The sequence below is a fragment of the Myotis davidii genome, unplaced genomic scaffold (assembly GCF_000327345.1).
Source record: "Myotis davidii unplaced genomic scaffold, ASM32734v1 scaffold316, whole genome shotgun sequence".
NCBI lineage: Eukaryota > Metazoa > Chordata > Mammalia > Chiroptera > Vespertilionidae > Myotis > Myotis davidii.
Genome location: NW_006287072.1, coordinates 130,583 through 143,341, shown reverse-complemented (window position 1 = coordinate 143,341; position 12,759 = coordinate 130,583). Strand labels below are relative to the sequence as shown.

At 43.8% G+C, this 12,759-nt stretch overlaps 1 protein-coding gene across 1 annotated transcript in view; it reads left to right on the top strand.

Moving 5' to 3' along the window:
* Positions 1-12,479, top strand: part of CLRN1 (clarin 1) — a 38,273-nt gene extending 25,794 nt beyond the window's left edge. Inside the window, exon 3 of the mRNA XM_006758951.2 lies at positions 12,064-12,479. Within this exon, the coding sequence (XP_006759014.1) occupies positions 12,064-12,332 (269 nt within the window). The 3' untranslated portion in view covers positions 12,333-12,479. The remainder of the gene's footprint in view (positions 1-12,063) is intronic.
* The last annotated feature ends 280 nt before the right edge of the window (positions 12,480-12,759 follow it).

The window sequence follows — 12,759 nt, the reverse complement described above, 5'->3', positions numbered from 1 at the left end:
ATATATATATATATATATGTGTGTGTGTGTGTGTATATATGTATATATACACATATATATGTATATATGTGTATATATATACATAAATGTTCACAGTAGCATTACATATGATAGCAAAAAGTGGAGAAAAATATAATTATCCAACATTGGGATTTCAATAAATATATTATGATAGTCTATGTGAATAATTATGATGCTGATATTAAATTATATTTTTGAATAAGACATAATCAAAAGGATAAATGCTTATAACAAAAAGTTAAGTTTAAAAAGCAGTATATAAAATTTTATAAATATGGAACTAATTTGTCTTAATATATAAAGAGAGAATATATAAATATATATTGCATATATGCTCTCTAAATATAGCCTCCATTACATAAATGCATATATATAGATAAAGATATATGGAGAGACCATTCTGTTGGTAGTAGTTACCTTTGAACAATGAAATTATAGGTGATTTTCATTTTCTTTCACACTTTTTATTATTTACAAATGTTCAATATGTGCATTTATTTACATATAATCAGAAAAATAAATAAAAATCATCAAAAAAAGCAAAGGACGAGTGTTTCACTCACATATGAGTTTTTGTATTCAGGCCTGTTGGTACTTTGAGTGGCCTAATGGGAGGTGTGTCTGGGCAAGGATTAATTCTAAACCTGAAAATTAATTCATCAATAAACATGTGCTACTCATAACCAGGACTGATGGGAAAGAATATGAAATCCATCAGGGCCACAGAGTGCTTAGCATATATTTACAAGGAAGAAAAAACCAAGAAAATAAAATATGTAATTCCATGTAACCGTTTTCCTATAGGATGTCTCTGATTTCATCCACTCCAAAGTTGCATAAAGACTCAATACTTTGTCATAGTCCCAGGAAGCAAGTAGCTTTACTAATGATTTCATGGAGAGATGCATGAGATTATAACACATCAGCAAGTAGTGTATTGAAAATCCCCATTCTCATCCATTTCATTCTCCTCTGATTTGTCCTGTGACTATCAGCAGGCCCCAAACTTCTTCTTTCTCTTGACATCACTCCCTTCCCTCCACATAATTCCACTCCAGCCACATACTTGCCATAGTTCCCTTTCTGTGAAGCAAAGCCTGCTCATCAGGAGGCATTCAAGCCTCTAGCCATTATTGCTTGAGTTCACTTCTTCTGGTCTTATCCCACCCTCATCTTGATAATCAAATGATACACGCTACCAAGGTAGTTCTCTCTCTAGTTGGGGGTGGGGGGTGGGGGGGGAGGAGTAGGGAGTTCTACTGATATATTTTCCAGATCTTTCACAAGCAAATAATACCATTTTCAATTGTGCAGTGTTGATTACCCTGTGAGGGCTGAGTCTAAGTCTCATCTTTTAACTCTAGCAAGAGCATCCAGTGTGAGGCTCTGCACACAATAAACAATTGTGTATTGCGGACTTGAAAAAGCAAGCCCCAAAGATGTTAACTTGGTCACTTAATGCAGTAGAGAGTAGAGAAATCAGAATTCAAATGGTTTGGAATTAGCAAAGCAGGCCCATAGAGAAGGTGGGACATGAGCCAGGGAGAGATGGAATGGAAGATGATAATGGAAAGCCAAGGGATTTGCAATCAGGGCAGAGGAGCAAGAGCACCAGTACAGAGTGTGGATGGACAGACCTAGATAGTGATTGGATCTCATGGGAAGGCCTAGGTCAGAAGTGGGTGTTGCCACTACTTCCCCCCACCCAACATGCCAAACCAAACAGGTAGTGTGCTCTCTCAGTGAAGGCCATTGAGTCAATCGGGTCAGCTAGAAAACAGAATACAGAACAGAGGGAGTGAATGTTCAGCAGCATCTGCATCACTGGGGAGTTGACAGAAAAGCAGATTCTAGGCCCCACCCCAGACCTACTGAATCAGAAACTCTGGGGGCTGAGCCCGGCATGCTGAGCTCTAACAAGCCCTTCTTTCAGGGGATTCAGAAGCAAGCTCAAGCTTGAGAACCAGGGTAACAGGGAATTACTTAAACAGGTGTTGGGAGAGTGGGAAAAACACAAAGGAGACCCGAAGTAACTCAGAAACCATAGTTTCAGAAAGCAGCTACCATCCCTGGGGCTCTGAGAACTAAGGGGGAGAGTCTGGAGTTACCAGAACCTAGAGACTTAAGGAAGGGCCCAGGACGCTGGTCTTAGACCACTGGGAAGAAGTCACTGAACCTTGCGGAGATGGCACTGTCAGGGGACATCAAGAGGCAGCTGTGAGTGTGGAACCATCTGGGGAACGCCCAGCTGCGGAAGCAGCAGACCCTCTGCTTCCCCGTCCTCCCCACCTTGCCATGCTCTCCGTGTGGGAAGCAGCTGACAGGCAGAACTAGAGTCTTGACCCAGCATCACAAAGCAGAGAAAAAAGAGCTGATTTGAAGCTGAGACACAGCAGCCTATTAACTGGCATAGCCATCTCACAATAGCTTCTGAATAAAATTCAGGGCAGCCCATTTGGAAGACAAATTATTGAACAGTGCTAATGGGCAACCAAACTAACAGTATTTGAAAGACATGACTCAGAGAATGCAGAATTTAATCCAAGTCCCAGATCTTACCGTGGCCTTTGGCCAAGTCTAATGAAAAGAAAACGTGAGCACAGAATATATGTGGGAGCACACAGGCCATGTGCTTACACTATACCTTAGCTTTGAACTTGTGGCAAAAGCAAGGTGCTCAATAAAGGTTTGTGGGTGAGGGAAGGGAGAGAGTGGGAGAAAAGAAAGGAGTCAGTTCCGGATCTGTGTCTTGCAGAGGAGAAAAGCCTAGTGTTTCCAGATCATCTTCTTTTAAGCCCAAAATCCTTATTTTTAAATACCAAAATTTTCAATAACTTTTAAAAACATGTGTGAGGGGCAAATGGACTCCCAGTCTGACCTTTGGTGATAAAAGAGTCACTCTTAAATCACCGACTCCCCATCCATCTACAGACAGTCCCCAGAGGTCCCGGGAGTGTGGGAAGATTTATCTGAAGCTGTAATATTCATGGAGACCCCAGTTTAAACCCTGAAGGTAGAGGATCGGAGTTTCACAGCCCTTATCTCAAACACTGAATTGCTCCATGAAACCCATGCAAGCCAATAAATTACACGCTCCGCGGCCAGAGCCTGGACAGGGAGATCCTTTAGTTCTAGTGTGAGTCACATTTCATCAGAGATCCCCTCAGGGAGCATGTCTCTTCCACCTTCTGCCCAGGTGGCCTCCCTCACAGTCAGAGAAAACTCCTTTATCTTCCCTTCTTGTACTTACCCCCAGGTTCTCCCTTTCCTTGTGTTGATGTCATTGCATAGCCATTTCTTCAGCTGCCTGGTCCTGAGGCATGAAGACAGGAGAAGGGAGGGGAAGGGAGTCCTCCTACTGTCTAGGCGGGACCTTCCGCACTGCCCAGAGTAACTCTGCTACAAGCTGCTCCATGTTTCCTAGTGTGGTGCGGGCCTGGCCTTGGATGTAGAAAAGAAAGGGAACAGCACTTTGGATTAGGCCCCCACAGCTTGCTCACACTGTGGCCCTTCTGGACCAGACATTCCTTCCACTTCTCATGGCTTCCAGTTCAGCTCAACATATTCCTCAGACTTCTTTGTGCAACATTTCTGACCACTCTGATTGTTCCATGTAACCCCGCAAGTCAGCTTGCTCTCTCTCCTCCTGTCAATTAAAACCAAGTCTGAGAAATCGTTCCCCTAGTTAGGACCATATCTTAATGGTCCCCCACAGTTCATTGTGGGCAGTGAATCTCTTCCTGGACTGTACATTAGAATCACGGAAGTGCTTTCAAAAACACTAACACCAGGTCCCCAGGTCTCTTTCTCTTTCCGTCTCTCTCTCTTTCTCTGGATCCCTCTCCTCACCTCCTTAATTTGTGTACATCTCTCACTTTCCCCTACTGTATTCTAAGCCTCAAGGGAAGTGTTTTCCACCCTTTTCCTTCATTCTGCTCCCCCTGCCCCTTTCCCTCCCTTCCCATTTACTCTCCTTTTGACTCTTTCACAGAGCTCAGTGTTAACCAGTACTCTTGAAACTTCCCTCCTGCAGCCTCTGGGACATGGAGGTCTCCCGGTTTGCTTCCTCCAATTTGGCACACACCTAGTCAGTGTCCTCTGCTGGTTCTTCCTCCTCCACCACCTAAAGTAACTGATGGTATTCTCAGGGATAGGTCTCAGGCCGATTCTTGTCTTACTACATTCTCTCCCTAGATGATCTTATCCATTGTCATTGCTTTAAATAATATCTATATCCTGAAAACTCCTACATTTATATTTTTCATCTAGACCTCTTCTCTGAGTTCTAGACTCACATATCCAACTATCTACTTGACATTTCCCCTTGCACACCTCGCAGCATCTTAAACTTGACATGCCCCAAGTAGAACATCTGATTTTTAGTGCTGAGCTCTTCTCCCTGCTTCCTTATTGCCCTAAACTCTAAGCCTTTTCCTCTCCTATTTTATTTATCTTGGTTAATGCCACCACTGTCTACTAATTGCTTAAGCTACCTTCAAAATGTTTTAGATCTACTTTTGAAATGTCTTTAGAATTCATCTCTCTCCATCTCCAATGCAGCAGCCTAGTCTTTCACCAGACATTTCTTAGAAAGTAAATCAGCTATCCAAAACTTAAAGTCTTTCACAAACTTCGTATTGCAATTAGAATCAATCCCCAAAGATTTTCCATGGCTTTGGATATCTGACATTAACTAGCATTAACTGATCTCTCCAATCTAGTTTCTTTTCCATTTCCCACTCTCTGCCTGCCCCCTGACCACATCCTAGAATCCTCACATGTGCTTTCTCCTCTCCTCCAGAACTTCTCTGAGGATCCTCAGCCGCTTTGTACCTTTAGAACTCAGCTATTGGGCGTAGCCTTTGCTGACCACCACATCGAAGCCCTATCTCCTCTCTGCCTCCATTTTCTGTCATAGCATCCCAATTATAATTATTGTGATCTTTAATTATTTGTGTCCACTTTTGTGTGACCTCTCACTATATTGTAGGCTCCACGAAGGCAGAACTGTGCGCCTGACTCACTGTGGTATCGCGGGGCTCATGGTAACAGCTGGCACTTAGTGAGCCCTCACTCGGGGTTTGCTGAGTGAATGGAACATGTGCACCTGTATCGTTGTGCCTGTATCCACACTCACCACACAAAAGAATTACCTACGAAAGCTTTAAAAAATACCACTGCTCAGGCCCAACCTCCAGAGACTCCAATTAAATTAGTGAGAGAAAGAGAAAGGGAGAGAGAGAGAGAGGGAGAGAGAAAGAGAGAGAGAGAGAGAGAGAGAGAGAGAGAGAGAGAGAGAGAGAGAGTACTGAATATAGAAGCAAATGGATCCACAGTTCCACACTAGAGCATCGATATGTAAGTGTATGCCTTTATATGTTCCATGCTAGGAGTTTCCTAGTTGATCGCAGAATCAGCTGCATGTAAAAGATAGCAGGCTAGGTGAAAGACTTGCTGTGAATCAATGTGGGAATGTCCTAAATAGTTCAGGGAATAGTCTCTGAGGATGATAAGACATGTATTAGCTCAAGCAAGCCTCCGAAATGTGAGCTTACTGCAAATTACATTTATTATGTCCTCTCTTATGTAGAGCATCATGCAATAAGTTATACCAAGCAAGGCAAACAAATAAAATGACTGCCTTTCTTTAAAAGGGGATGCTACTAATATGGGTCTAATTAATTATGATAATTACAACAGTGGCAGGGCACATAAATAAGCACAAGTCATATATGAAACATGAAGACCAGGAAATAAAGAGCAGGACAATAATAGAAGAATGCTTTCATTGTATATCAGTTTTAGTGTCAATAATGTCCTGGCCTCTTTAATATGTCTAGGACTCATTATTCTGCAACTATCCGCATCTCTTTTCACTTCAGTCCTTATGGAGGAGCTGTTGTTCAGAGTCTGAGAAAGAGAAACAGGATATTCCGACACCAAAGCCATGGAACCTGAGGAGGGTTAAGGATTGGGTAGAAAAGTCAGCAATAGAAATATTCTATCAGTTTCTCAGCATAGCCTTTAGAAAGGAGGCTGCAGAAGGAGAAAATAAGTTAGCCAGCTCATGGTGGCAATGAGCAAGGAAATGCTTTGATATGCAGGCAGCAGCTGAAGGGGCAAAACTGTTGTGAGAGGATTGCACTCTGGGTCACTCCTGTCGAGGATGCAGGACAAGGACGATCTAACTCCCTCTGCGAAAGGCCCAGCAATGACCTTGTGCAAGGAGATGCTCAATCTTGTTCTATCACGATTGCAAAGAGACTCCTTCCTATTCAGAATGTACATGTATGTCTTCCCTCCTGCTTCATTTAGGGTCAAAGCCTTCCGAAGCACCACTTGATGTGCCTTCCCTTCCCCCCCAGCTAGACACACACACACACACACACACACACACACACACACACACACACGGCTCATCTCCTACACATCTACCTGGCTCTCTTCCTTTCTCACCTCTCACCACCTGGTTCCTTTTCACTTGTTGTACTCCCCCCGCCCCCCATATGAAATACTCTTCTCCTCAAATATCCACTTTCTCACACCCTGGCATCCTTTAAGAGACACTAAAATGCCATCTCTCTGAGGCCTCCCCAAGGGAGGCCCTTCCCTGCTTTATTTTATTCTCCTTGGTGTGTATCACACTCCAATAAAGTAAATCTATTTCGTTATTTCCTCTCTCTGCACTGTGTCTACCTCCAAGAGCTGCACAAAGATAGGGAATTCTGTCTGCTTTGTTCACTGCTGCCCAGACAGCATGTAAGCACCGAATAAATACTTGTTGAGTAAATGAGTAAAATAGGAGCAGTCCTGCATATTTCCTGGTAACAGATGACATTCTCCCTTTCTGAAAATCAATTCAAACTGGAAAAAGACTGTGCTTTTAGACCATTTTATTTGGCACAAATCACCCTTCTCACTAACATGACATTTGTGAAGCTCTAGTTAGATGTTGGCTCTTCAACTCTCTGTTACAGAGGAGGAAGAGGAAGCGCTGAGCCCAGCTGCTGTTAATCCTTCATCCACAGCTGCTCTTTGGAATCACATGACCAACTTGCTCTTCATTATGACCTCAGAATCTACCCTTAGATATTAGTTTGCTTTACTTGACCCTCTGCCCATTGTTTATGGTAGCCATTGGTCTCTAAAAGCCATGGAAGCCGGAACCACTTCCTTCAGAGAAGAAATCATTGCTGGGAATTTCATCTCCAATACCTGCTTTCTAGTGAGATTGCATAACTTCACAGAAAATTAGCACCTGCACCTGCAAAGTTGTGGCTCTCCCGCCCCCACTTATAATTTCTCAAGACTCCTTAAAAGAAATTATCGATTTATTATTCTGTAGAAAAAATTGAGTGCCTCTGACATTTATCATCTATAAGAGGGTTTAAAGATGATGTGTTAGCTTTCTGGAAATTTTGGCCATTACTTTAGATGGAACTGAAATTCTAATTTATTATTTCCAAAAATACAATCTCAGTGATAATGAGAGAATGTTTCATAGATTTTCACATTGGAGGACACTTCTCTACCAAAACCCCTGCTGCCCTGGACTCACTTAGGTCCTGGCAGGATGGTCCCTCTCAGGGGTCAGCCAGCAATGAAGAAGCAGTTTTCTCCTTGCTGTGACCTTTGTCCCCTTTATTGTAGGCCAGGGGGAGAGAGGTGCCCAATACTCAACAGCTGCCAGAGAGAGTCCAGAGTGTGCAGTGTCTAGGACATTACAATCGCTTGGTAATTGACTGATAATTCGTGGTGTGACAGCCTTGTAACTCAGCAATCCCATTCAGTCAGAAATTAACTCAGTAATCAAAGTCATTAAAGGAAAAAAACATAACTATTGAATCAGCCAGATGGTGGGGAAATCAAACGCATGAAGGAAAATGGCTGGTCTTTGAGTAAGATGCTGGGCAGTAAAACCTGGGCCCTATGCCTGGTTATACTTCAAATTCTAGCTTGAGTAAGGCTTGACAGGTTTCCGAAGTCTAGTGTGCTCTAGCCTTTCCTATGAGCCGGAGCAGTGCTGGTCAAATGGACAGCCATGGGAAATCTGTCCAAACGGCCCTGGCTGAATTTGGGCTCTTGGTATACATGGAAAACTTGGAAAAGGAGGAGAGAAGCAAGCAGACCTGATCCTAACATTTGCAAACCCTTGGGCAAGAGTATAAATGACAGCTCATATACCCCGTATCTAGACATTTAAAAGTTAAACATTAATAAACTATTCACCGAGGCGTTTTCTAAGCTACTGCCTGAACAAACATCTCTCCATAGGACCTGGGAGGCCAGATTCACATTTAGAATCCTTGAGCCCTGGCAATTCTACACTTGAATGCGGCGATGGGAAGAGAGCTGGCTGTTGTCTGTCCTCTTTCCTTCCATGCCTGGTTCCATCCACACTGTAAAACAACTCCAGGGGCTCTGACCATGCCCAAAGCAGCTGTGTGTTGGACACCTGCAGGCCTCAGGGCTGTGTACCAGCCACAGTCTGCCCTTGGGAGGACGGCCCAGGGTGATACCCACACAGCCCTGGAAAGCGCTCAGGTGTTTGGGAAAGGAATTCCCAGGTCCCAGAAATGTATCTATAAGGTGAGTCAGGGACTCCAGCTGGGCCGGGCCCATGGACCTCAAAGATCCCTTGCCCCATGGAGGAGGGCTTTCCAGAAGAGAGAAGGAGCAGACCTCTGGGTGTGGAGCCCCCTTGCTGGACCCCCTGTGGAGCCTGAGAGTCACAACGGAAATGTGCTGAGCCCTGTTCTCACCGTCATTCACATCTCTCACACTCCCCTCTGTGTCCCTGGCAGTCAGACCACCAACAGAAACGTTCCATGTACCTTTTGGCCTATAAGTCATAAACAGTTACAGTTGTTCTCATGTATGGTTTAGAGCCATAGACAGAGAAAAGCAAAAATATTCTCAGTCCACAGTGAGTTGTTTCCTTTCACATCTCTTAGCAATGCTGACTAAGGCGTGGGCTGGGTTCTATGTTCTGACTCTGAAATGGCAAAGTTGACCACATGGCCAAGCCCAGAATCCAGAGCAGACCTAAGGCCGTCCATCCTCTCAACTTCTGGACCACATGTTCTGATTCGAGAGCTTGCACTTAAAGTATTAGCTATGGCAAAAGGCTGAGTTTACAGCCGTAAAAAGGAAGAAAATTTTACCCTTTGCAACATCATGGATGGACCTGGAGAGCAAACTGCTAAGTGAAATAAGCCAGTCAGAGAAAGGCAAGTACCATATGATTTCATTCACATGTGGAATTTAATGAACAAACTGAACTACCAAGTAAAATAGAGACAGACTCATAGATAGAGAGCAGGCAGACAGCTCTGGTGGGGGTTGGGGTGGTGGCTGGAATGGAGGGATTGAGCAAAAAGATTTTAAAAAAGAAAGAACCCGAGGATATGGATAACAGTCTGGTGATTGCAGGGGTAGGTGGAGGTGGAAGAGGGTATGGGTGGGGAAATAAATGGGGATGGAAAAATAAATTTAAAAAATAAAGGGGAGGAAGAGCTGTGAGTTTAAGACACCCCAAGCAACTTTTACTTTAGGAACTTGAAATGCAGTCTCACTAGGATGCTGTCTCCTTAACAAAGTAATACCTTTAAAATATTTAACAACTTGAAAATGAAACCATGCTTGAATTTTCCCTGCAAGCACTAAGGAAACACAGTGTTTCTCTTCTGTCTGAAATTCACTACCTTCTCAGACAAAGAAGACTCTTGTAAAAGCAATGGCATTTTCTCCATTCTCAAATAAAGAGAAAATAGCATTGCAGCCTTCTTGTTGGATCTAACAATGAAGGAATAAAACAGGGGAAAATGCCAGGGGAAAACTAGGCTGACAAAATTTTACACAGGAATATTTTCAACTACTGCTCTGAGGCTAGTGGGAAGTGAAGTTTCAAGAAAGTTATATCATTTGATCATTTGGGGGTGTATTATGTTGATTGCCAAGCTGATGGGGCCAGTCCTAAGCTAAATTCTAATAAAGAAATGTGATTTCCCTTTTCCTGTCCCCCACCTCCCCACCCCTCATGATCCAGTCTGTACCTCCACCCCAACCCAATCCTGGCCTCTGGAAGTAATGGGGACCGTCGCTTGCCTTGCAGCTCCCCACATCTGGGATGCTCTCCCCCACAGGCCAGCTTCCCTTTGCTTGGCTAACTTCCCTTTAGCTATTTCTAAGGAATCTTCCATGCTATTGCCCACCCTCTCAGTGATGGCCACCTGTACCTCCTTACTATCACACTCACTGCGCTTGATTTAATCATTGTTGTATCTATGTCCCCTGCCTGATTACACACTCTGTTAGAGCAGGAATATTAATATTAATATATGCTTGTTTTAATGTTTCAATCTCCACCACTATCCTCATGCGTGGAATAGAATGAATCTAGTTGAATAAATGAAAGAGTGAATTAATGGATGGGAACTTAAGCCTCTTGTTGCTGCTCCCAGAGTATTTGATGAACTGTAATTGAAGAACCAAAAGCATCACCCCTCTAAAGGAGTCATAAGCTTAATGGGAGAGTATTTGGAGGAGCAAGGAACTGTAATACATTCTTTTGGGTTACCTATCTGATGTGTGGTAGGGTAAAGAATTAAGGTAAAAACTTTTGAGAAGAAAGTAATACACAAAAACCATAAGAATAGCTACCAACTAATAAGCATTTATGCATATCAATTCTAATACCAAATGCTAATCATGTGTCATCTCTATTATCCACATTTTATAGATAAGGAAATTGAGATTTGGTGATTAAAACTGCTTAATTTCTTTATTTTTTATTGATTTTTTACAGAGAGGAAGGGAGAGGGATAGAAAGTTAGAAAAATCAATGAGAGAGAAACACCAATCAGCTGCCTCTTGCACACCCCCTACTGGGGATGTGCCCGCAACCAAGGTACATTCCCTTGATCAGAATCGAACCCAGTACCCTTCAGTCTGCAGGATGACGCTCTATCCACTGAGCCAAACTGGTTAGGGCTAAAACTGCTTAATTTCATGGGTTAAGAATCCAAATTGGTTTGACCTAAGTTGGAAAACCATCTCAGCCAGTCTCCTATTAATTGGCACCCCTTTGTGGTGGCCTGGAATCCAACCCAGGCTGTGGAAGCCCTGGGAGTCCCAGCCACCCACTGTGTTCCTCACCCTGCCCTCCTGCCATCTGCTTCTGCCCTTGTGCTACCCACCCACCCAGCGGTCCACCCTCCTCAAGGGGGAGGTCCTATCAGAGTTTCCAGGCACCGGTCAGTAAGGATGCCCCTGTCCTCAGAGGTCTCTCCCAGATGGCAGCTGCAACAGTTAAGATTAGATTAGGCTGCCAATGAGTGATACATCAGAGAAAAATAATCATAGTGGAAGACTCTATTACATGCATAATTCAAGGGGACTTTGCTGCCCCTACATCTCAGCCACTCTCAGCCAAACAATGTAGTCTTTATTCAAGGCAGCCACACGCCGAGGTGAAAATACCAAGTTGTTAACAAACAAGAACAGGTACTCTCTGCCTCAACACCTCATCCATGGCTCCCTTTGCTCAGGGGCTCCTCTGGGCAGCAGCGGCCAGGTGGGAGCTGAAGGAGGAGGAGGCAGCCCAGGCTTTCCACAGAGCTACATGATTGGCATTTCTCCTGCATGGCCTGTGAATTATTTTGAGAAATTTGTTGAGAGAATTTTGTTCTCTTGAAGCCACATCACAGCAGTGGCTGCTCTGTGCCTGATTTCGTCATTGTCCCTTTAAGGTGCCCAACAACCCAGCCTTCTCACCGCACAGAGGAACATCCCTGTCTTTGTCAGGTCAGCTTGACCCAACTCCCACAAGTCCTCTCACTCAGAGCCATCACCCAGGCACTAGCACCCACTGTGTGGGCAGTCAGGCTCATGATTACTAATTTGAAATAATACATTTTTTGCAGAAAAATGCAAATGAGAATACCTGTAAGGGCTTTCTTAGTTGGCACCTCCACCTTCTTCCCTGTTCCTTTCCATCAGGAAATATTTGTCCCAACATGGCGTTTGTTGCTTCTGTTGCAGGGTCCTGCGGTTGTCTTGTCATGATTTTGTTTGCCTCTGAAGTGAAAATTCACCACCTCTCAGAAAAAATTGCAAATTATAAAGAAGGGATTTATGCCTACAAAACACAAAGTGAAAAATACACCACCTCATTCTGGGTCGTTTTCATTTGCTTTTTTGTTCATTTTTTGAATGGGCTTCTAATACGACTTGCTGGATTTCAGTTCCCCTTTGCAAAATCTAAAGACACAGAGACTACTACGAATGTAGCTGTGGATCTAATGTACTGAGCGGCAAACATTTCTGCGGTTTTCCAAGGCAGTGAGCAGACTTGCTGCATCCGCTTGGATATGGTTAATTTTGTGAATCCTTTCAGATGCCTCAGTCAGACCACCCAACCTTCGGTGATAATGTTTACAAACTGCACTATAGGCACAGGCCGGAAGGAGGGGAGCAGAAGGAAGGCTTTGGAAGGTGTGCTGCCGGGGGCGGGGGGGGGGCCAGCGGGGATTGCTTCACCAGGCTGTCAAGGCAGTCAACTGGAATGGACAAACCTACTCCTACATAGCAACATGCAAAATGCCTACTCCATCATGGGGGCATCAGAAGGCATGGGGATCTATTTTAATAGAAACATACTATTTCAGATATAACCATACATTTCTTGCCACAGACACCAGAAACAGAGCAGGAATAACTTCTTCCAATGATAGTGCA